Raw genomic sequence first — 26,590 nt, 5'->3', positions numbered from 1 at the left:
TGTGAACGTTGTTTCTGCCATGGAGTTCCATTGGAATTTATCTTTCTTTAGCAATTCTGTAAGGGGTTTACTGATTACCCCATAGTGAGGGACAAACTGTCATAACTTTAGGAGCAATAGAAGGGCAATATTAGTTTATTAGGAGATATTTGCAATTTGTTAGGAGCACATGAGTGCTGTTATGATTCAGTTCGCGGTCAAATTTATCTATAAAAGGGCTATTATAAGAGGAGGAGATTATGCTTGAATTGATAAATAAAGATCTGATTTCTCTCTAGAATTCTCTCCCATTCTCCCTCTCGTTTCTGCACTCTCCCTCATTTCTCTCTACATTCTTTCCCCATTTCTATCCATTTTTTCCCTCTTCAATCGTTCTGTTCTTGATTCTATCCCATCATATTACAATATTGCCCTTCTATTGCTCCTAAGGTTATAACACAAACCTCCGATAATACCCCGTCAATCCCAAGAAACCTCTCAATTCCCTCACTGTGGAAGGCCTAGGCCACTCTGCCATGGCAAATATCTTCTTCGAGTCTGTACTAACACCTTCACCTGAGATCACGTGCCCTAAGTATTCCACCTCCTTCTTGGCAAATAAACACTTAGACATTTTAAAATACAGTTGATTGATTTTAAGGATCTCAAAAGTTGTCCTTAGGTGGTTTAAGTGTAGCTCAAGGTTAGGGCTATAGATGAGTGTCATCAAAGAACACCAATATGAATTTCCTTAGGTAGGGTGCAAACGGTTGGTTTATCAGGGCTTGGAAAGTGGCAAGGGCATTGGTAAGCCCAAAGGGCATTACCAAAAATTCATAGAGGCCTTGATGGGTACGGAAGGTTGTTTTTGGGATACCAGTGGGGTGCATGTGGATTTGATGGTACCCTGATCTCAGATCTAGTTTGAAAAAAATGGTTGCTCCATGTAACTCATCCATCAAGTCTTCTATGATAGGTAAAGGGAATTTGTTCTTGATGGTGAGGTCATTTAGCTGGGGGTAATCTACACAAAACCGCCAGGTCCCATCCTTTTTTGTTACTAATAGGACTGGTGGGGAAAATGGACTCTGGCTAGGTTGAATAATGGAGGTTGAGAGCATTTGATTCACTTGTTTTTCGATTTCAGATTTTTGCATAGGTGAATAACAATATGGCCTGACATTAACTGGTTCAGAATTGGGTTTAAGGCTAATGGAGTGGTCTACGATTCGAGTAGGAGGGAGTGAGGTAGGCTTAGCAAATAGATCCTTAAACTCAGTCAAGAGTACATTAAGGGAGTCTAGTGTGGTTACCTCATATTGGGGCAGCGTGGACATTGATGTTTGCTTCCCCTTGTCACTTTCAGCTGTGCATTCTCCTTCCTTTACCTTCATGGCTTGAATGGAGAATAGCTGGGAGATTTGAACCTTCCTCTTCTTCCACAACTTCTGTAGCTGTTTCCCCGAAATAAGCTTGCACTCCCCTGTTTCTAGACTCCCAACCAGGGTTAGTTTTTCACCATCCACATCCACTGTAACTTCCAACTTGTCAAAATCAAATGTCAGAGGATTGATCGTCCTCATCTAATCAACCTTGACAATATCACATCCTCCCAACTCTAGGACTCTCAGATCCATTGAGAATTCTTTCCCCTGCATAAACCACTTGAAGTTAGCACACCTATAGTGGCTGTACATGCGGTTGCCATTGGCTATAGTGATCAACAATGGGGTAGTGGCCCTCAATTCACTTCAGATCAATGGCAGTGGCCTCATTTATGAAGCTATGTGTGTTGCACTGTCTATAAGGACCATCAGCCTCCTTTTCCTTGCTTGTCCCCTCACTTTAATGATCTTCCCCGTGGGTTCCCCCCTTACTGCATGGAAGGATATCTCCCTTCCTTCATCCTCTACTTCTGCTTCCTTCGCCATCTCTACAACCCCTTCATTGTCTTCCCCTTCTTCATCCTCCTCCTCCTCTTCTTTGCCTTCCATTTTCAATAGCTATTGTTTACACTGGTAGCCTGAACCAAACTTATCACCACATTTGTAGCAGAGCCCCAACTTCCTTCTCTGGTCCATTGTAGTCCCTTTCACTCCATTATAATTGGTCCTAGGGGGTCCCAATGCTAACCGAGCATTCATCACCTTCGAATTCATCCCCATAGGCTGTGGAAGGTCCATGCTACTCTTAGGTCACGCCTTGCCTTTACCAAAAATGGCTTCTAACATCAGTTGTAACCTGGCCTTCTCCATCGCCTGCCTAACAGTGGTAGGCATCATCATTTTGACCATAAATCGTAGTTCTCTCTTTAGGCCACTCACGAAATTAGATACAAAGTATTGTTCTGTGAGATATGGTTGTGCATTCCACATTACAACCCTCAATTCTTCAAATTTATCCAAGTATTCAACCACCGATCCCGTCTATTTCAACATCTTGAACTCTTCAACCACATCAAACATGTTCTTCTCCCTAAACCTCACACACAACTTCCTTGCAAAATCATTCCATCTAGCCTCCACCTTTCTTGAATTGGTCTACCCTTGATACTAGGAGTCGACAATATCATTGAGATACATCGCTGCCATGGTGACCCTATGCACCTCGAGTACATTAAACAGTTGAAAAAATCTCTCACACTGACGGATCCACCACCTAGGCTTGGATCCATCAAGCAGGGGAATATCCAAATGAGGCATTAGGGTGTAGATAGTAACATGAGAATTTAGGCCTCTTACCGATGCTCTGATGTTCGCCTCCGATGGTTCACTTGGTTCCCCCAATCCTTCTGGTCGTGGAAGTATCCCACGGCTAGAGTGACTAGGATCCATCGTTGACCAGGGTGGGAATTCAAGTGGTAGCCAGAATTGTGGGAGGGCAGAGAGCATATTGAATATGTTGTGAATTCTCTGCTAGTATTGGTCGATAGTCTCTCGTTGTTTCTCTAATTCCCATTACATAGCTTCTCTAGCAGCGGCTTAATCTTCCCTTCCTTGAGCAATTGCCTTGTGAGTTTAGTTCATTCTGAACTCCAATGCCTCCATGCGCGTCTCCAATTGCTTCATGCGCATGCCTTTTTCCATTGATCCTACTCGGGATGATACTGCCTTCAATCTCCGAGGACAGCCAGCTCTGATACCAAAGTGTTAAGTCTCAAATTTGAGACTTGAGCAATTCGGTAAATATAGTAGCTGTAAGAATTTGAATTGAGAAAGGGAGAGAGAATTAGAAATGGGAAGGAGAATTAAGAGAGAGAATATGAGGGAAAAGAGTTTGAGAGGGAAAGAATTATGTCCAATTCAATCATAATCCCCATCCTCTAGTGCCCGATTCCTTTTATAGGCTACCTTTGGTTGTAACTGTCAATGTACAAGCAGCCCACAGCTATAATCGCCAAGTACAACAGTAGCTTATTACATGTATACAACTAATTACAACCCCGTTTCCAGAGCGTGTGGGCCCTTCCCCCAGCGCGTGTGGGGCCCCCTTGGCCCAAAATTTTGTAGTGTTGGTCCTTAAATTTATTCCTAGGACCCTATGTAAGAATATTTTAGATTTGAGCTATGAAAGTATGTTATTTTTGCAGAAAAACATTCTCGAACCTTGTGAACAGTGCCTTAACGCTTCCAAACTAGCAAGGTGAGTGCTTCTTGCATCCTTATGCTGCATACCGAACATTTTGTCTTCACACGAGTAAGGGTGATTACTTGCATAAGCACGACTTTCCTTTAAACCGAACATTTTCTCTTTCTTTGTTATGCATCACTTGGTGTGTGTGACTAGCTAAAGTCAGGATCTTATGTTAGACTGGTGAAAAGTCATGGAGATGTGAGAACATGATGGATCAGCGGAGGTGATTGCAACACCTTGGCGTCACTACCACACGGACGGTTTCATATCATTTGCATAACTCATTTACATGCATGCTTTCTCTTCTTTCTGCACTCACTTAGATATAACTATCTAACTTGGGTGTCTTATACTCTTGGAACATTCAACGTTCCAGGTGGGTTAGTCGTGACAGGTACCCCGGAATCAAGCCAGAGAAAAGGAAAGGAAGTGGTTCTCGGATAGTCAGCTTCTTTACGTTTTAATTGTAAAAACGTTGTACTGTGGCTTTAGCGCAAGTTTAATTGTTGTAAAAAGGGAGTCTAAATGATCCCTAGATTCCCAGATTGTATTATGGCTTTTCAGGTGATTTTTGTGTTAAAAGCATATAGTGGAAGCCTTAAATATCTAGCTTATGGTTTTTAAAAAGCTTTCAGGTTTGTTCATTTGCTTCCGTTGGCAAAGGCTTCCATAAATGCCCTGTGATTATCATGTGATTGCTAGCGTCCTCATGCATCTTTGTATGTGTACTTTGGAGAAAAGAAAAGTGGGGCGTTACAGTTTGACTTTTCACCAATCTAACATGAGATCCTAACTTCAGCTAGTCACACACACCAAGTGATGCATGACAAAGAAAGAGAAAATGCTTGGTTTAAAGGAAAGTCATGCTTATGCAAGTAATCACCCTTACCCATATGAAGACAAAATGTTTGATATGTATCATAAGGATGCAAGAAGCACTCACCTTGCTGGTTTGGAAGCGTTAAGGCACTGTTCACAGGGTTTGGGAATGTTTTTCTGCAAAAATAACATACTTTCGTAGTTCAAACCTAAAATATTTTTATATAGGGTCATAGGAATAAATTTAATGATCATATCTACAAAATTTTGGGCCAGGGGGGCCCCACATGCGCTGGGGGAAGGGCCCCCATGCGCTGCACTAGTAGCAGGTAGGTGGCGTGTGAGCTGCACACACCGCCCCTCCGATTTGACCTCTTGATGTTTTTCGGCCCATGAATCGTAATATTCCATCAAAAAAACTGAAGTTAGGGTTTCTGACCCTTTCCCGGTCATCCACCCACAACTTCACCCTCGAGTCTTCTAGAGTAGCTTGCCGGATCTGTTCCACTAGATAGGAATGAACCACCAGGCCAGCGAAGGAAGAAGGAACCCTGATATGTATATCTAGGCACGTAAGCTTTCAGGTTCGATCCTTTGCTTCTGTTGGCAAAAGCTTCCATAAATGCCCTTTGATTATCATGTGGTTGCTAGCGTCATCATGCATCTTTGTATGTGTACCTTAGAGAAAAGAAAAAGTGGGGCGTTACAGTTGGAATTAGAGCTGGATTTACATAACTCGATTTAATTTCCTTACATGATTGACTTTGAGGATGTTTTGGTTAAATACAGCAAATGGACCCTAATGTAGTTGAGCATCAGAACCAACGCATTATCATGGGATGGTGGACCATGCAACTATGGGAAGTGTACATGATTCCCGGAGATGCCTTAGGGGATTTTCTTAATGTTGTGTCACCTACCATCCTGGAGCTTCCACCGGACGTAGTGGTGCCACATCTGGCAGGACTCCAAATAGCCTACTTGGTTTCCTTACTCACCCCCGAGTGGAAAGATGTAGGCAATCATCTCATTATTCATGAGGTTCACCTTGATTTTCTAGCTTTCATGAACCGCTTACGTGAGGTCGAGGCCCTCATAGCTGATCAGGTCATGCTCGAGCTTGAGAAGGTACCCGTGCAGGAGCCTGAGGAACGTGCCCTAACACCCCCATCTGGGTCCGAGGACGAAGAGTGATTTCGGTTGGAGGTGTAGGAAGACAATTTTGGTTTATGTAAATTTTGGATATGTATATAAGGGAAGTGGAATAGTGGTGGATATGGCTTATGCATATGTAAAATAGCGATAGTGGCGGATATGGCTTATATATATGTATACTTAGAATAGCAAGGTAGGAAGGTCGTGGTAAGGAGATGAATCGCTTTGTATGCATAAATAAAAGGCGGTGATGTAATATACAAGATGTTATAGTCGTACCAATCTTGATGGTTTGTGGTGACAGGTTATGTAAAACATAAGGAAGAAGGAACCCGGATGAATGACACCTAAACTCAATGAGTAAGTGGATTAAGGCAGGAAAGAGTAAGTTGGTCGTTCGGTAGGTTAAAACCACTTTATTGCCATAACTAAGAAGCCTATTGGATTTTGGGAGGTAATTTTAGTTTGACATATAGAGATGTAATTATTGCTTCCTGAACTTGATGGTTATTATTGCCTGGAAATTGGTGGTTATTGTTCTTAGAAGTTGATGATTGTTACTTTCCCAAAAAATTTGATGGCTAATGCTTTTGGAGATGTCATGGTTATTATCATTTGGAGATTTGTTGGTTGCTGCTCTTTAGGAATTTGAGGAACTAGGACCAACTGAATTTTGTTGATAGGGATACCTTGAGTATTGGTTTGGACAAACTGACTTGGAAGGTTGTTGATGTTGTAGGAATTTTGGGGATGTATTGTAAACCTAAGGGCCCTGAGTATGTAACAAGAACCTTAAGAGATTGTTACAATATGGAATTTGGAACTTAGGGATTTGCATGCTTGATAATGGCTTTATAAGACCCCTCATATGGGTATGGATAGGTGGGTGATTGTCATATAGAAGGTTAGGACGTGTGGTTGCATGCTTTATTCTATTAACTGGGTGTACATCTTTGGGAGAATAAGTTTATAAATTGTCTTTAAAATTTCTTGTGAATGGTTTCAGATGGTAAACACTCGCCGAACCAGGAACCCTAGACGCGGAAACAATGTTCAAGAGGAGGAGATGCAAGACCTCCACGAGGAAGGGACAGAGACGCCCCAAGGTAACCCCACTGCCAGAAGGGAACCAAGAAGGAGGAACTCGTATGGATCAAATGGAATGGGTCTTGGAAAGTATGGTCACCCTTATGCAAGGAACGCAACCAGGGGGTCAGGTTATCCCCCGAAATCCTAATGTTAGCGACAGGTTCCAACGGTTGAACCCGCCCATTTTTCGAGGAAAGGCAGGGTCTGACCCCTGTGAAAGTGAGTTTTAACTGGAGCAGATCGAAAAGATCTTTGACTTTATTGGCTGAGAGGGAGGACAAAGTTGGTTGTGCAACATTCATGCTTCGTGATGAAGCTGACCAGTGGTAGAAAACAATGCAGAGAACCCTTCAAGGTCCTGAAGGACAAGGTACGCCAGTTACTACATGGGTGCAGTTTAAGGAACTTTTACGAAATACTTTCCTTTGTGTAAGAAAATGGAGAAAGGACGAGAGTTCATGAATCTAAAACAAACTGGGGACATGTCCGTCACATAGTTATCAAAGGCGCGCCTAGGCGCGAGGCCCCAGTTTGGCGCCTCGCCTTGGCCAAGGCGAGGCGGTTTTGGCGAGGCTCTTGCCTTGCGCGCCTAGGCGCTGGGGCGTGAGGCGCGCCTAGGCGTGCCTCATGAAACTGAGGTTTTCTACTTAAATCTTGCAGCCCAATCGCGCTTGCCTCTCCTCCCGACTGCATCCAGCCGCGCTTGCCTCTCCTCTCCAGCTCGCTCCTCACTCCTCCCGACTATAGCATCTACCGTGCTTGCCTCTCCTCCCAACTCGCTGCTCGCTGGCCCTCGCTGCTCGCTCGCCCTCCCTGCTCGCTCGCCCTCGCCCGATCTTCCATTCTTCCTCTTCCTCTCTAGCCCTAGCCGCGCGGCTGCGCCTGCCTCCTCTCTTCCTCTTCTCTCCAGCTCGCCCTCGCCCGATCTTCTTCTTCCTCTCCTCTCCAACTGCGACCCCCTCCTCTCTTTCTCTCCAGCCCCAGCCCGATCCTCCTCTTCCTCTCTGCCGCGCCTGCCTCCTCTCTTCCTCTCCTCTCCAGCTCGCTGCTTGCTCGATCTTCCTCTCCAGTCTCCAGCCGCACCCTTTCTTCTATTCTCCTCTACTGAGTCTGCCCACGCCACGGTCTTCTCCTCTCTTCCTCGCCTCTTCTCATCTGCTCTTGAGCTCTTCAAGTTGAAGCTGCTAAGGCCCTAAAGCTGCCGCCGCTGCTGCCCACATCTTCTCCTATATTCATAATTTCATATTGTAAGTTCTTTAGTTGTATTTTATTTGTTTATTTCTTGCATTTTTGCTTAATTTATTTTGCTGGCAGCTGGTTGCTGAAATTTGCTTTTAAGTCTTTATAATTTATTTCTATAATTAGGAGAATTTTGATGAAATTGGAACTGTGTTGCAACAGCCCAATAAATGTCGTCAACCACTTCCAAAACGGACCCGGCATGGAATTATTTTGAAGCTGATCCTAATGATAGAAATACCACCACATGTAAATTTTGTCGTAAAGTAACAAAAGGTGGTATATTTCGGGCGAAACAACATCTTGTGGGCGGTTTTAGGAATACTAAAGCTTGTCCAAAATGTCCTCCATCAGTAAAAGAAGAGATTGGAGAGTACATGCAAAAGAAGAAAAATAACAGGGATGAGCTAAATATAGCATCGTTAGATGATGATATTCAATTTGGTGAAGGGTATGATGATGATGATGATGAGCCGCTGCCTCAAAGTAGAAAAAGACCCAATGTATCTACCGGAAGTGGAAGCGGTACTGGTAGTATTGGTAGTGTTAAAGGGCCAACACAAAAGGGTCCACTTGATGTTTTTTTTAAAGACCCAGAAATTAATGTGTTGAAAAGCAAGGGCAAAGGAAAGCAAACAAGGTTGGGTGAGCATGATTTTGCAAAAAAAGAGTTAAGAGCTCGAGTTTGTAGAAGCTTTGCACGATGGATGTATGATGCAGGCATTCCATTCAATGCAGTGACATATGACAGTTTTAAAGTATTTATAGAAGCAGTTGGTCAGTATGGTCCGGGTGTGAAGCCGCCTAGTTACCATGAAGTCAGGGTTCCTCTTCTCAAACAAGAGGTGGAAGCCACTCGTGAAATGATGAAAGATCATGAAGAGGCGTGGGCCAAATATGGATGTTCCATTTTGTCAGATGGCTGGAAAGACAAGAGGGAAAGGACATTGATTAACTTTTTAGTCAATTCTCCTAAAGGAAGTATGTTCTTGGAGTCTGTTGATGGTTCTAGCTATTCAAAGACTGGGGAAAAGATGTTTCAATTATTAAGTAAATGTGTGGAAAAGATTAGAGTAAGAAATGTGGTGCAAGTGGTCACCGATAGTGCTTCAAACAATGTTTTAGCAGGTATGAAATTTATTTTTGTAATTTGTATTATGTTTATAAATAGAACAATTTGAATATTCATTAGATATTTATTATTTACTAATATCTTGTTAATTTCACTCTAAATAATAACAGGAAGATTTTTGGAGGCAAAATATCCTACGTTGTTTTGGACACCATGTGCAGTGCACTGTTTGGATTTAATGTTGGAAGATATTTTCAAGTTGCCTAATATGAAGAAGACATTTGAGAGAGCTGTTATGGTGAATAGCTATATCTATACTCGTTCGGGTCTAGTAAACATGCTTAGAAGGTTTACTGACAAGAAAGAGTTGTTGAGGCCTGCAAAAACACGGTTTGCAACTGCCTTTATCACTTTGGGTAGGATGCATAGTCTGAAAAGCAACCTTAGAAGGATGTTTACCTCCGAGGAGTGGATGACAAGCAAGTGGGTAAAAGAAGCGGGGGCTAAAAAGGTTGTAGAAGTGATTTTGATGCCTTCATTTTGGAACAATGTTGTATTTGCTTTAAAGGTGGCTGGTCCATTGGTGCGTGTATTGCGCTTAGTGGATGGTGAGAAGAAACCTGCTATGGGATACATATATGAGGCCATGGATAGGGCCAAAGAAGCGATTGCTAACTCTTTTAATGGGGATGAAAAGAAGTATGCACCCATTTTTCAGATTATTGATAATCGATGGGATGTTCAGCTTCATCGCCCCTTGCACGCAGCTGGTTGGTACTTGAACCCAGAATATTTCTACAAGGCTGAACATATAGATCCAGAGATCATGAATGGCTTATATGAATGCATTAGAAAGTTAAATCCAGATATAAAGGTTCAAGACCAAATTGATGCTGAGCTTTCGATGTATAACAATGCAGATGGGTTCTTTGGAAACTATATGGCTATTAGAAAGAGAGCTGAGAAATCACCAGGTACATATATATATATTACATTATATATATAATCATTCTAGATAATAGATAATAACTAACCCATGAATTTTATTGGACAGCTGAATGGTGGGCTTCATATGGAATGTCAACACCCACGTTGCAAAAATTTGCAATTAAAATTCTTAGCTTGACTTGTAGTTCATCTGGGTGTGAACGTAATTGGAGTGTGTTTGAAAATGTAAGTGCATTGTACATATACACTTACAATTTTTATTAGTAGTTGGTTTATTTCATGTAACTTATTCTTAGTATGTTTTTGCATAAATTGTTGCAGCTTCATACTAAACGGAGAAACAGGCTTGATCAACTTCGTTTAAACGACTTGGTGTTTGTGAAATACAATAGAGCATTGAGGCGTCGATATCAAATGCGTGATACCATTGACCCTATCATATTGACTGACATTGATGAAAGCAATGAATGGTTGACTGGAAAACTTGATGAGGAGAATGATAAAGATGATGAAACTGTTTTTCCAGATGACATTGGGGATGGGTTGACATGGAGTAATGTTGATGCGGCTGCAGGAGTTGGAGAGCCTAGTTATCAATTTAGAACTAAACAAACTCGATCACAATTGGGATCAACTTCGGCTTCGACTTCAAAGCGGCGAGTAACTCAAGAGATTGAAGAGGAGGAAAGTGAGGCAGGGATCGAAGATGATGAAGACTTGGAAGAGGGAGAAGAATTGAGAGATGAAGAAGAAGATGAAGGGGTGATTGAAGGGGATGATGAAGATATTGACCTTGATGTTGATGATCTCCTTGATGATGATTGATTAAAAAAAATTTTTATATTGATTGTGGACTTGTAATGTTTATGTGTTTGTTTAGAACTTTGCATTATAATTGGTACTTGGTAAAGTTTAAGACTTTAAGTTTGAACTTTGATGATGTTTCTAGTTTAGAATTTGCATGATGAATGAATTAACTTTGATGTTGTTAGTTTATAGAATTTGAAGATAATGAATCATGAATGATATGAATGTGTTATTATTGATAATTTGATAGTTGTTTATGATTTTACAAGATTTTGAGTTTTTTTCCTAAAAGGTGCGCCTCGCTTCGCAAAGGCGCGCCTCGCCTCGTGCGCCTCGCGCCTCAGGCTCCAGGACCTTTTGCGCCTCGCTGCGCCTCGCGCCTTTCAGAACTATGGTCCGTCACCTAATACGAGGATCACTTCACAAGGCCAATCAAGTATATGCCTATATACAACTTGGAGAGGAAGCTAAGGCGCAGAAGTTCATTGGGGGACTGAAGTGGAAGATTCAACTGGCCTTAAGCTCCTTGGGGACACGCACCTATGCAGAAGTGGTGCTGCAAGCCTTGATAGTAGAAAGCAACCTTCAGCGAATGGAGACTTTGGGAACGAAGTTTCGTGGGCCTGAGGACGAAAGGTTGGGAAGAAAGCATGACTTGGGGACTCGAGGAAGAAAGTTCAAGACCAAAGATACGTGCCCAAAATGTTAGAAATATCATCTAGGAAAACCCTGTAGGACAGGAGCCTAGGGATGCTATTCTTGTGGAGAAATTGGCCATGTGGCTCGAGATTACCCAAAGGGGACCGTGTGTTTCACTTGCTAGAAGCCTGGTCATATCTCTCGCGACTGTCCTCAAAAGAAAGGTATTATTCAATTCGGGGCAAATAAAGGAAGCATGGAGCCGCAGCGGGGACGCATGTTCAGTTTGACGAGAGAAAACGCCAGTGCCAACCCGTCGATAATACAAGGTACAATGATTTTCCTTGGTACACCAGTGCAAGTATTGATAGACCCAGGGTTTACTCATTCATTTGTATCGCATACATTGGCACATTGTTTAGAATTGGAATTGGGAGAACTATGGTGTCCTATGTTAGTATCTACCCCTTTTGGAAGACAAGTAGAAACAAATACAGGCTATGGGGATGGACAGATTGTATTGGGGAATAATGAGTTTCCACTCAAACTTACGTCCCTAGATATTCAGGATTTTGACATAATCTTGGGGATGGACTTCTTGACTAAATATAATGTGAAAATTAACTGCTAAGCAAAGACAGTTGAGTTACAAGCGGATGATGGAACTTGGGAGAAGTTTCGAGGGCAAAACGGGAGTGGGAGAATCAAATGGATAACAACCCTTAAAGCTGTTAGGATGTTAGAAAAAGGAGCATACGGCTACCTAGCTTGTGTACAGGAGGATAACAAAAAGGTTGAGCTTGGGAAAGTGGCCGTAGTAAGAGAATTCCCTGATGTATTTCCTGAAGACTTACCTGGACTACCCCCTCATTGAGAAATTGAGCTTGCCATAGATGTCCTACCAGGGATAGACCGTATATCAATACCTCCTTATAGAATGGCCCCATCGGAATTAAGAGAATTGAAAAGTCAGCTGCAGGACCTTTTGGACAAGGGTTTTATCCAACCTAGCATGTCACCTTGGGGAGCACCTGTATTGCTTGTCAAGAAAAAGACGAGAGTCTAAGGATGTGCATAGATTATCGCCAATTGAATAAGGTTACCATAAAAAACAAGTATCCGCTCCCTATAATTGATGAGTTGTTTGATCAGTTACAAGGTGCTAAGGTATTCTCAAAGATAGATTTGAGGTCGGGCTACTACCAATTGCAGATCAGGAAGGAAGATGTATCGAAAACTGCCTTCAGATCTCGTTATGGACATTATGAGTACTTGGTGATGCCATTTGGGTTAACTAACGCACCAGCAGCCTTTATGGACTTAATGAATAGGATATTCAGGCTATACTTATACCAGTTTGTGATTGTGTTTATTGATGATATTGTAATATATTCAGCTAGCAGGGAGGAACATGAGCAACACTTGGAAACGGTCCTAAAGACCTTACAGGAGCATCGACTATATGCCAAATTTTCTAAATGTGAGTTTTGGCTAACCCAAATAGCTTTTCTGGGCCATGTCATAACAGAGGAAGGAATAGCGGTGGATCCTTCAAAAGTTGAGACAATAAGAAATTGGGAGCAACCTAAGACCGTGACTGAGATACGTAGTTTTTTGGGGCTGACAGGTTATTATAGAAAATATGTTGAAGGATTTTCTCATATCGCTTTACCACTTACCCAGTTGACAAGAAAATGAGTTAAGTTTGAATGGAATATGGCGTGTGGGCATAGTTTTAATGAACTCAAAAAGAGACTAACCTCTGCACCCCTTTTAGCCATGCCATGTGAGACAGGAGGATTCGTAGTTTATACTGATGCCTCAAAAACTGGCTTGGGGTGTGCACTCATGCAGAACGAAAGGGTGGTGGCATATGGGTCTCGACAATTGAAAAATCACGAGCAGCACTATTATACCCATGATTTGGAGTTGGCTGCGGTCGTGTTTTCCTTGAAACTTTGGCGGCACTATTTTTATGGGGAAAAGTTCGAGATCTTCACAGATCATAAGAGCTTGCGGTATTTATTTTCACAGAGGGATTTGAATATGAGGCAACGACGGTGGATGGAATTCTTGAAGGATTACGATTGTACGATCCAGTACCACCCCGAGAAGGCAAATGTTGTGGCTGATGCGTTAAGTAGGAAAAAAGCTAGCACTAATAGCTAATTTGATGGCCCGGGAGTGGAGACTGGTGGAGGCTTTCAGCCAATTGTCAGTGGGCGCGATTCCTAAAAGAATGTCTATCTACGTCGCTGGCCTAGTGGTTCATTCCCATCTGGTGGAACAGATCCGACAAGCTACTTTGGAAGACTTGAGGGTGAAGTTGTGGGTGGATGACCAAGAAAGGGTCAAAAACCCCGACTTCAGTTTTTCTGATGGAATATTACGATTCATGGGCCGAATCTATGTGCCTTGGGTCAAGGAATTGAGGCAAACTATTATGGGAGAGGCGCACCGAGCCAAATACACTATCCACCTTGGTGCTACCAAAATGTACAGGGACTTGAGGAATTTGTACTGGTGGCCAGGAATGAAGAAAGACATAGCTCGTTATGTAAGTCGATGTGACACCTGTCAAAGGATAAAGATCGAACAACAAAAACCTGCTGGGAAGCTACAACCCCTGGATATTCCCGAATGGAAGTGGGAACTGTTGAACTGTGAGATTTTTCTAGATACTCTAAAAGCAAGTATTATTTTTTTGTATTTTTGCTGTGAAATCTTTTGTCTTCTGTCAAGATCTGTCAGAAAGGTATGGAGATCCTAGATTTAAGGATCCTTGTCTTGGAAAAGTTGTGTAAAAGCTATCTAAGTTTGGTATTGACCAAAACAGTGTTGTATTTGAATTTTTCTATATATATTATGCTGAAATGAATGAAGAGTTGGCTCTCTCTTGTTCTCCAAACATTTTCCTATTATTTTTCAGTTCTTTTCCCTGAAAACAATAGGAACATATCACAATGGATTTTGTTATGAGTTTGCCAAGAGGACCAACGGGGAATGATGCAATATGGGTAATAATGGATAGGCTAACAAAGTCCGCTCATTTTCTACCCATGAAAGTAGGGCAACCAGTCAGTAAGTTAGCCCAACTGTATATAAAAGAGATAATCAGACTGCATGGAACTCCAATGAGTATAGTGTCCGACAGGGATCTGAGATTCATTTCTCGATTTTGGGAGAGTTTGCAAAAATGTTTGGGGACCCAATTGCAGCTGAGTACGGCATATCATCCCCAAACAGACAAACAGTCAGAACGGACAATTCAAACCATGGAAGACATGTTGCAAGCCTGTGTGATTGAGTTTTCAAAAGGATGGGAGGAGCACATACCCTTGATTGAGTTTGCATATAATAACAATTATCACAGTAGTATTGGTATGGCTCCATACGAAGCTCTCTATGGTCGAAGGTGCAAAACACCTCTATGCTGGACTGAGGTGGGAGAAAGACAGCTTTTGGGACCTGAAATGGTGCAAAAAACTAACGAAAAAATTAGAGTGATTCAGGAGAAGATTAAGGTTGCCCAAAGCCGACAGAGGTCATATGCCGATAATCGGAGGAGGGATTTGGAATTTCAAACTGGAGACAAGGCATACCTGAAGATCTTGCACCGAGGGAAGAAACAAGGAAAGTTAAACCCGCACTACGTTGGGCCATATGAGGTTTTGGAACGTATTGGGCCAGTAGCATATCGGTTAGCACTACCCCCATCAATGTCTGGCGTACACGATGTGTTCCATGTGTCTCATCTACGAAAGTGCGAACCCGATCCTTCCCAGAAGATTCCAAAAGGAACAGTTGAGCTGCAAGGGAACTTAACCTATCCCGAGGAACCCATTGAAATTTTGGACTAGAAAAAGAAGGTGTTAAGAAGCAAGGTGATACCACTAGTGAAAGTGTTGTGGAAACACCATAACATTGAGGAAGCCACTTGGGAGAGAGAAGAAGAAATGCATCAAAAGTTCCCACACCTCTTCAACCATATGGACACCTAGGGGTGTATTTCGAGGACGAAATCTTTTTTTAAGAGGGGGAGGATGTAATACCCAAAGTTTTTTTTAGGCTTTGTTGTTCAAGAAGTAAAGCATTTCCTTGGAAATCAAAGGATACAGTTGATACATGTGAAGTTCTTGGGTAATCGCCGAGGAACAAATGAAGGATTTTCCGAAAGATCATGGAAACTACCGCGAAAGAGCGTCATCTTAAGGGGTTTTGGAAAGGTTTAAGGGGTTCTAGGGCTCAAGTGATATAAGTGCAAAGAAGTTTTGGGCTAAAGAGTTATTTGTAAGAAGTTTAAAATATCTTGTAACTAAATGGTTAAGGAAACCAAATGAGCTAGCTTATAGTTAGGAAACATAATCATGAGCAATGATGGGGAATCTTGAAAATCAAATTAACCATGTGGTGGCATATGTCTCAATGGACACTTGTCGCAAGGGAATGAAATGGCACAAATCTCTAGGGACACGTGGCGCGATCCTACGAAAACAATGATTACCTAATTTATCCAAGCGACACATGGCACTCCCGGATTGGTCGAGAATGCCTATAAATATTAAGCCCTTAGAAGGGACATTCTCACCATTAAGCAAGAGGAAAAAGGAGGTGATTTTGAGAGGAAAAACTTTGTCAAAGAAGGAGGTGAAACAAAACTTCGCCGAAAAATTTGGATCGCCACCATAAAATGAGTGGAATAGTGTCGAAATAGCAAGGTAACTCAAATTTCTTTCTGTAGTCCAATAGAGAATTGAATAAGGGTCGCGTGGGTTCAAACGGTGGTCAAATCGGAGTCCGGACGAGGGAGAACGGGCCAAAAAATATCAAGAGGTCAAAACGGAGGGGCGACGCGTGCAGCTCATGCGCCACCTGCCTGCTACGAGTGCAGCACGTGGGGGCCCTTCCCCCAGCGCGTGTGGGGCCCCCTTAGCCCAAAATTTTGTAGATATGATCCTTAAATTTATTCCTAGGACCCTATATAAAAATATTTTAGGTTTGAGCTACGAAAGTATGTTATTTCTGCAGAAAAACATTCTCGAACCCTGTGAACAGTGCCTTAACGCTTCCAAACTAGCAAGGTGAGTGCTTCTTACATCCTTATGATACATACCGAACATTTTGTCTTCACATGGTAAAGGTGATTACTTGCATAAGCATGACTTTCCTTTAAATCCAGCATTTTCTCTTTCTTTGTCATGCATCACTTAGTGTGTGTGACTAGTTGAAGTCAGGATCTCATGTTAGACTGGTGAAAAGTCATGGAGATATGAGAACATGATAGATCAGCGGGGGTGATTGCAACACCTCGGCGTCACTACCACACGGGCGATTTCATATTATTTACATAACTCATTTACATGCATGCTTTCTTTTCTTTCTGCACTCACTTAGATAAAACTATCTAACTTGGGTGTCTTATACCCCTGGAACATTCAATGTTCCAGGTGGGTTAGTCATGACAGGTGCCCCGGAATCAAGCCAGAGGAAAGGAAAGGAAGTGGTTCTCGAATAGCTAGTTTCTTTACGTTTTAATTGTAAAAGCGTTGTACTATGGCTTTAGTGTGAGTTTTAATTGTTGTAAAAAGGGAGTCTAAATTATCTCTAGATTCCCAGGTTGTATTATGGCTTTTCAGGTGGTTCTTGTGTTAAAAGCATATAGTGGAAGCCTTAAATATCTAGCTTATGGTTTTTAAAAAGCTTTCAGGTTCGATCATTTGCTTCTATTGGCAAAGGCTTCCATAAACGCCACGACCGCAGCCAACTCCAAATCATGGGTAGGATAGTGCTGCTCGTGATTTTTCAATTGCCGAGACCCATATGCCACCACTCTTTCATTCTGCATGAGTACACACCCCAAGCCAGTTTTTGAGACATCAGTATAAACCACGAATCGTCCTCTCCCACATGGCATGGCTAAAATGGGTGTAGAGGTTAGTCTCTTTTTGAGTTCATTAAAACTATGCTTACACGCCATATTCCATTCAAACTTAACTCCTTTTCTTGTCAACTGGGTAAGTGGTAAAGTGATATGAGAAAATTCTTCAACATACAAAGATGCATGAGGATGCTAGCAATCACATGATAATCAAAGGGCGTTTATGGAAGCCTTTGCCAACAGAAGTAAAGGAACGAACCTGAAAGCTTTTTAAAAACCATAAGCTAGATATTTAAGGCTTCCACTATATGCTTTTAACACAAAAACCACCTGAAAAGTCATAATACAACCTGGGAATCTAGGGATCATTTAGACTCCCTTTTTACAACAATTAAAACTCATGCTGAAACCAAAATACAACGCTTTTACAATTAAAACGTAAAGAAGCTAGCTATCCGAGAACCACTTCCTTTCCTTTCCTCTGGCTTGATTCCGGGGCACCTGTCACGACTAACTCACCTGGAACGTTGAATGTTCTAGGGGTATAAGACACCCAAGTTAGATAGTTATATCTAAGTGAGTGTAGAAAGAAGAGAAAGCATGCATGTAAATGAGTTATGCAAATGATATGAAACCGCCCGTGTGATAGTGACGCCGAGGTGTTGCAATCACCCCCGTTGATCTATCATGTTCTCACATCTCCATAACTTTTCACCAGCTTAACATGAGATCTTGACTTCAGCTAGTCACACACACCAAGTGATGCATAACAAAGAAAGAGAAAATGTTCGGTTTAAAGGAAAGTCATGCTTATGCAAGTAATCACCCTTACCCGTGTGAAGACAAAATGTTCGGTATGTAGCATAAGGATGCAAGAAGCACTCACCTTGCTGGTTTGGAAGCGTTAAGGCACTGTTCATAGGGTTCGGGAATGTTTTTCTGCAAAAATAACATACTTTCGTAACTCAAATCTAAAATATTTTTACATAGGGTCCTAGGAATAAATTTAAGGACCAACACTGCAAAATTTTGGGCCAAAGGGGCCCCACACGTGCTGGGGGAAGGGCCCTCACGCACTACACTCGCAGCAGGCAGGTGGCGCGTGAGCTGCACGCGCCGCCCCTCCATTTTGACCTCTTGATGTTTTTTGGCCCGTTCTCCCTCGTCCAGACTCCGATTTGACCCCCGTTTGAACCCACGTGACCCTTATTCAATTCTCTATTAAACTACGGAAAGAAATTTGAGTTACCTTGCTGTTTCGACACTGTTCCACTCCTTTTACAGTGGCGGTCCAAATTTTCTGGCGAAGTGTTTTTCCACCTCCTTTGGCAAAGTTTCTCCTCTCAAACTCACATTCTTTTTCCTCTTGTTAAATGGTGAGAATGTCCCTTCTAAAGGCTTAATATTTATAGGCATCCTTGACCAATCCGAGTATGCCATGTGTCACTTGGATAAGTTAGGTAATCATTACTTTCGTAGGATCGCGCCACGTGTCCCTAGAGATTTGTGCCATTTCATCCCCTTGCGACAAGTGTCCATTGGGACATGTGCCACCACATGCTTAATTTAATTTTCAAGATTCTCCATCATTGCTCATGATTATGTTTCTTAACTATAAGTTAGCTCATTTGGTTTCCTTAACCATTTAGTTACAAGATATTTTAAACTTCTTACAAATAACTCCTTAACCCAAAACTTCTTTGCACTTATATCACTTGAGGCCTAGAACCCCTTAAACCTTTCCAAAATACCTTAAGATGATGCCCCCTCGCGGTAGTTTCCATGATCTTTCAAAAAATCCTTCATTTGTTCCTCGGCGATCACCCGGGAACTTCACATGTATCAACTGTATCCTTTGATTTCTAAGGAAGCACTTTACTTCTTGAACAACAAAGCCTAAAAAAAACTTCGGGTATTACAATACCCCTATCCGCCCTTAGGATCGTGACAACAGGATATCCAAGCATTGGTTCAAGAGGTCATGGATTCAAGTCTTCTTGTGTGATTGTTACTCCGTTATTCATATTTATTGTGCATTCTTGTGTTATGTGTGCTCTAGTACACCTGATTTTAGTTTATTTATGTGAAAGCGCATTGTTATATGCAAGTAGAGGTGTAAGAAATCTTGATATACCTTGTTGTGCCCCTTTTCTAAACTTTTAGAGTAAGTGTTACTTGGCACTTATTTTTAAACTTTTACTAAGATAGTATTTATTAGCCAAAATATAGACCGGAAAAGATAAGATATGGAAAGCAATCCAGACTTTTGTCATTTCTAATATGTTTGTTAAACTTATCTGGCGACCCTTGGAAAAAAAGTCACATGACTTCTTATCTAGCATTTTCTAGATATTCTTATCTCTCCCTCCCTCCAAATAAGTATATCTTGGATCTTACAGAGAAGAAAAAATGACGCATATATCATCCATTGCATTCTAAAAAATTTAACAAACAATTTGATAAAAATCTTGAAATGCTTCCCACCCTTATCTTGACCATTCCATATCTTAGTCCAGAAAGCATTCCAACTTTATCTTGATACAATCTTATCTTACTCATTTTAACAAAAAACAAAATCAAATTCAAAGTCAAGGCCAAAAACAAAATCATAGATTAAGGATTGGGTCTTGGAACATAGGAACATTAACAAGCAAAGCTATGGAAGTGGTAGATGTGATGATTAGGAGAAAGATTAATATTATGTGCCTTCAAGAGACGAGATGGGTAGGGAAAAAAACAAAAACTTTATCAGAAACTGGATATAAAATATGGTATACAGAAATAATCGAGCGAAAAATGGAGTAGGGATTATTATGGATAAAAGCTTAGTAGATGAGGTAGTGGATGTAAAGAGAATAGGTGATATGATAATTATGGTGAAGGTTAGTGTAGGAAGAATGACTATGAATATGCACAACAAGCGGAGTTAAGTGTGGAGATAAAAGCAAAATTTTGGGAGGATCTAGAAAGACTCATACAAATGATACGAAGAGAAGAGAAAGTGATTATAGGAGGTTACTTAAATGGGCACGTGGGTAGAGACGGAAACGACTATAGAGAGGTACATGGAGGGTATGGATTTGGGGAAATTAATAATGAGGGTAAGTCTATTCTAGATTTTGCTATGGCATATGGGCTCATCATAACCAATACTAGGTTCAAAAAACGGGACGAACACTTAATCACATATAAAAATGTCACATCAAGCACCCAAATAGATTACTTCCTCATGAGACAAGAGGATTGGTTATGTTGTAGGGATTGTAAGGTGATACTGGGAGAGTGTTTGACTACTCAACATAAACTTTTAGTACTTGATGTCCAAGTAAGAAATTGGAAGAGAAAAAATAACATAAAACAAAATCCAAGAATCAGGTGGTGGGATTTTAAAGGGGAGAAACAACTAATCTTCAAAGAAAAATTAAGGGGTAGAAGGGAATGGAATGGAGAAGGACAGACAAACCAAACGTGGAGAGAAATGGCTAACGCCCTGAGAAGCACGGCAAAGGTAGTTCTTGGATAGACAAATGGTAGAGTCCCTAACCTTAAGGAGTCTTGGTGGCGGAATGAAGAGGTACAATTGAAAATTAAAAATAAGAAAACTTGCTATAAGGCTGTATATCGGTGCAACAATGAAGAAAATAAAAAAAAGTATAAAGAAGTAAAAAAGGCAGCAAAAAGAGCTGTTAGTGAAGCAAGGTCAAAAGCATATGAGAATCTATATAAACGACTTGATGCAAAAGATGGAGAAAGGGATATATATAAATTAGCTAAAGCAAGAGAAAGAAAAACAAGGGATTTAAATAAAGTGAAATGCATAAAAGATGAAAATCAAAATGTATTAGTGAATGAGGGAGCAATTAAGGAGAGATGGAAGGAGTATTTCACAAAATTATTTAATGATGATGGCGACACAAGAGTTAGGTTGGGACATCTTAGTAACTCCGAAGGAAACGTGAGCTATACATTTTATCGACGCATAAGTTCAAATGAAATAAGGCAAGCATTAAAAAAGAGGAAAAATCATAAGGCGATGAGACCGGATAATATACCAATAGAAGCATGGAAATGCATGGAAGAAGAGGGCATCTCCTGGCTAACGAAATTATTTAACGCGATCCTTAAATCAAAAAATATGCCAGATGAGTAGAGGAAGAGTACTTTGGTTCCTATATACAAGAACAAATGAGATGTTCAAAACTGAGAAAATTATAGAAGAATTAAGTTAATGAGCCATACCATGAAACTCTGGGAGAGAGTAATAGAGCAGAGGTCTCAGAAAATCAGTTTGGTTTCATGCCTGGTAGGTCAACAACATAAGCTATATACCTACTGAGGCGCCTAATGGAAAGGTATCGGGATCATCAGAAGGACCTATATATGGTGTTTATAAATCTAGAAAAGGCCTATGATAGGGCCCCTAGAGAAGTATTATGGAGGGTTTTAGAGAAGAAAGGAGTCCGAATACCCTATATACAAGCCCTTAAGGACATGTATCACAGTGCAGAGACAGGGGTCAGAACATGCGGAGGGGATACTGAACCGTTTAAAATTACAATAGGATTGCATCAAGATTCTGCACTAAGTCCATATTTATTTGCTCTAGTAATGGATGAACTCATTAAAGATATTCAGACAGAGATGTCATGGTGTATGTTATTTGCAGATGACATAGTGTTGGTGGATGAAACAAAAGAAGGAGTGAACACTAAGCTTGAGTTGTGGAGGAACAATTTAGAATCTAAGGGATTTAAATTAAGTAGAAAGAAAACAGAATATATGGAATATAAATTTAGTAAGAATGCAAGAGTGGAGGATGTTATAATAAAATTGGAAGACAAAATCTTACAAAGAAAAGACCATTTTCAATATTTAGGATCAGTGATTCAAAAAGATGGAGAAATTCACAAAGATGTCACATAGAATTAAGGCAGGTTAGCTAAAATGGAGAAATGCATCGGGGGTGTTATGTGATGGAAAAATCCCATTAAAACTGAAAGAAAAATTCTATAGGACAACTATAAGACCAGTCTTGTTGTATGGCTCAGAATGTTGGGTAGTCAAATACCAGCATGAGCAAAAGACGAGTGTAGCGGAGATGAGGATGTTAAGATGGATGTGCAGCTATACAAGAAAAGATAAAATTAGAAATGAAGTTATTCGTAATAAAGTAGGAGTAGTGTCAATCGAGAAGAAGATGAGAGAGACTAGACTAAGATGGTTTGGTCATGTGAGAAGGAGACCAAGAGACGCTCCTTTGAGGAGAGTTGATGAAATGGAACAATTAGTCAAAAAGAGAAATAGAGGCAGACCCAAGAAGACTTTGGGAGAGACATTAAAGTTTGATATGAAGTGTATGGACCTAAATGAAGATATGACAAAAGACAGAAATACATGGAAGTCTAGAATTCATATAGCCAACCGCACATAGTGGGATAAAGCCTGGATATGTTGTTGTTGTTACCTAAGCAAAGAAGCATGTAGAGAGTAGAGTAAATGTGAATACTTAAAGTCTGCTTAATCTCTAAACTCTCTTCTCAAGAATAGCTAGTATATGTGAATACTAGAGTCTGCTTAAGCTCTAAACTCTGTTCTCAAGAATAGCTTTATACAAGCTTTCAAAATAATAAAAACAGGACACCATGTCATGGCCCACTCCAATTGGTATGATATTGTTAGCTTTAGTCCTAAGGCACAAATTCTCTAGGCCTCATACCACAGGCAGATCAATCCCACATATATAGTACCTTACCTCACTTACACCTAGATAATGTGGGTTCAAGAGAATTCGCCTTTCCCCTCTTGCAACACCATATTCCAACCCATCCAGCACTTATTACACTAGTGTAAGCTAAAGGGATCTTAGATGTTGCAGTCCCCCCTTGGGCCTGACAAGTCCCTATGTGAGGTCAAACTACAGAATCCAGTTGGACACAGATTCTGATACCATTCTATCAACTGTTTCATATCGTACTAGCGTGCTGGGCTTGAGCTGGTAAGGTTTTAGAAGGACTTATTCCGTCTAGGCACTAACCCTATATATAACCCTTCATTCACACCCAGAGGAAGGATTGAGCACGACTCATTTTTCACCCCACCCTTCTTGCCACTGTCATCTTGGTCGTCACATTTCACCCACTTAAACCATGAAGTCCAGCTGCACAGAATAGGCATAGGATTCAGTACCATTTCTTCAGAACCTAGTCCACATGATAATATGTTGTCCACTCTAGGGCTTAACCTTCACAATTTTAAAAAGCCTCGTAGAACAGAGGAACCAATCCTGCACATACACTTTACCTCACCAACCAATGATTTTGGGATTAAGTACATGACTGCATGTTCACCACACCCCCTCTTGCCACACCAACATTTTGGTCATCTGGCACTAGTCATGATATGATACTATAAGCTAAAACTTCTATCTCCCACAGGCCATATATGCACATGTACCTAATTATTCTGTATTTCCTCTCAGATGCAATTATATCCAATTCATTCCCTAGCAACTTGTTTTGGATAACAAAATCTCTCACATATTGCTACCTGGCAGCACTTTAATGTTGCACCAAAACTGTCTGCACAAAGGAATTGCTTCTAGGCAATTGTCATGACCCTAGGATCAATAAAAGGGCAACATGGTAATAGGCTTATAACAGTTGTTAGGAGATATTTTAGCAATTTCTAAAGAAGCACATGGGTGTTGTTATGCATTCAGTTAGGAGACAGATATGCCAATATAAGGCTATTGTAAATGGATGGAATCTTCATACTTGAATTGATAAATGAAATTCTTATTACTCTCTCTAGATTTCTCTCCCAATCTCCCTCTCATTTCTCTCTGCAACTCTCCCTCATTTCTATCTAATATCCTCCCCCATTTCTATCCAATTTCCCTCTCCAATCATTATGTTCTTGGTCCCAATTCATTCGGATTCTTCTGATTCCCAATCCAACCCTAGGCTAAACCCTAGGTACATGACATTTGGTATTAGAGACGATGGTTCTTGGCTAAGATTCCGACGAAAACGGTTCATTCAATCACTGTAAATCGGTCACGGGAAAAGAATTCCGACAGTTCTTCCCAGCTGTTGAGATGTTTATGATCCGATTCAGAGCTAACATTCCGGTGAGTAAGGAATAAGTCTAAAAGCGATTGTTGCATCACGACAATCGCTATTAGAACTTGGAGTGATTTTCAGAGTTGCAACAAGCCAGTGATTATCGGAAGGAATTTTCTGGAAGCATGGCGATTCCAGGCGGGAGCATGCGATTCAAGAGGGTGACCTCAGAAGCAGAGTTGTGCAGCAAGTTTCCGAAATCCATAGCAAGCAGCAATTCCGATCGAAACTGCTAGAACCAAGGCAATTTAGCACATCTAACTCCAACGAGCCAAGTGATTGTTGGTGCTTCAGGCGAGTAAAATTCAGCTGATAATTGAAGCAGATTCAGGCGATTAGCGAGAAGGAACAATGCCAATGATTCTTGGTGAATTGTGAAGACTAGCGGTGATTGGGTGAGAAGGAGGAATCAGTGGGGAGGCGATCGTTGAATCCGCAGTGATTGCGAGCAAAGCTGATTCCAGCTATCCAGGTGAACTAAAGAAGCGATAGCGGAGCAAGTGGTCCTTCGACCATTAGACAGCGTTGGACGGTGATTGGGCAGCAGCAGTTGTCTTCAGCTGTGGTTTCGATATGAGTTGAAGGCCGATCAGAGCCAACGGTGATCGGCTATTGCAAGCTGGCTGGTGCGGGGAATTTTGCAACAAGCAGGGCCAAGCAATTCAGGCAATCCAAGAAGAGGACTTAGATCTAAGGCGTTGAAATTCAGATCTAGGAGCGCTCTTGTGGCTGATGCGTTGATCAGGAGGCAGCTCTCAGTTGGGTTATGACGCTCCTGACAGTTAATTTATGATTGTTCATAGGCTATTACTTCCCGATGACTCTCGGTTCGATTTTTGGGAAAGGAAAAACAGATCTAGTAAATTTTGTTGTATCATATTTTTTGATTTATGAGAAAATGTGTTTGATGAAAAACAAATCTTAGAATGAAAAATCTTTATGAGAATCTCATATTTCGAAATAAGTTTTTTCATATTTTGAAACAAGCATGATTAGTGTTTTGGTACGAATGTTCAAATGTTTGAAAAAACCAAAATTTATGCATCATGTTTCGAAACTAACTTTTCATGTTTCGAAACATCATTCTATCATGTTTCGAAATGTATTTTGATAAGGTTTCAATGTTTGCTAAGTTTATATGCTATATTTCGAAACTTGTTTGAAAACTAAGCATATATTTCAAAACCTATATAGTATGTTTCGAAACCTCTGTCATTTCTGTCAATAGAGCATTAAAAACTATGTTTAACATGTTTTGAAATATGTTTCGAAACCTTCATAGTATGTTTCGAAATATCTGATTCTGTCAGCAGAATATTTGAAAAACCGACATGCTTTTGAATTTTAATTCAAAAGCTATTTTAAAAGTCACCTTTTGACTTAATCTCCATACCTTGATGTTTTAATTTCAAATACTTTGTAAGTGGAGAATAAAACAAAATTATTTTGTTTTAAAAGCAATTGTCTCTTACTCATTATGTCTCTAAGTGCATAACCAGCTATAAAAGCTGGATGTTTCGAAACCTCTGTATAAAAGTGTGTTGTTTCGAAATCTACTTTAACATCTTGTCTTTAACGGTTATAATTAGCCAAAATTCTATTTCTTGGTACATATATATCAATTCTTTGAAGACAAGAAGTACTTCTTACAAGCATACACAAGTATACACACCTACAAGAGATATTGCTACATACACAAGCACAAGTGAACGAAACTCTTTCAACAAGCTCTCAAAGAAGATCATTTCAATTAATCTTTGGTGTGCATTGTGGTGTGAAAATGAGAAGCAAACTGAAACGGACGCTTTCATCATTTCAAGCTCTCCTCACTCCATACCAATAGGTTTGTAACAACTATTTGGTAAGGTATTTTATTACATTCAAATTGTTGGGTTGTAAAAGATAAGTTTTATTTATCCTGTTGTAAGGTTTGAGTTGAACCCAGAAAAAACTCATTGCGTAAGGTTTTAGGGTGAACCGTGGTAAAACTCTTAGTGTGGTTGATCACTAGTGAAAGTGATTGTGTTTGAAAATCCTTCAAGTGAGTAAGCTTGAAGGTAGTGGAGTAGGCGGGTGCCGAACCACTATAAATCTCGTGTGCAAATTGCTTTATTATTTTACTTGCTTAATCTCATTGTTCATGCTTTCAAAAGAAACGTTTTCAAAAGCTAAAAGTTTCAAAATAAGCAAAACAAAGAGAAAAGTTTCAAA

General features: G+C 40.7%; 2 protein-coding genes across 5 annotated transcripts in view; one reads left to right on the top strand and one right to left on the bottom strand.

Annotated features, from left to right (window-relative positions):
• LOC127798101 (NAD(H) kinase 1-like) overlaps positions 1-26,590 on the bottom strand; it is a 66,550-nt gene that overhangs the window by 7,082 nt on the left and 32,878 nt on the right. The gene's annotated exons all lie outside the window — the stretch shown is intronic.
• LOC127798276 (uncharacterized) lies at positions 9,222-13,549 on the top strand. The gene is made up of 4 exons (XM_052331734.1): positions 9,222-9,960; positions 10,041-10,159; positions 10,256-10,749; positions 13,114-13,549. Exons 1-4 carry the CDS (start codon positions 9,225-9,227, stop codon positions 13,547-13,549), a joined length of 1,785 nt encoding a protein of 594 aa, XP_052187694.1. The 5' UTR covers positions 9,222-9,224.

This window comes from Diospyros lotus, chromosome 3, assembly GCF_014633365.1.
Source record: "Diospyros lotus cultivar Yz01 chromosome 3, ASM1463336v1, whole genome shotgun sequence".
Classification (NCBI taxonomy): Eukaryota; Viridiplantae; Streptophyta; class Magnoliopsida; order Ericales; family Ebenaceae; genus Diospyros; species Diospyros lotus.
This window is presented reverse-complemented; position numbering and strand designations above follow the sequence as displayed.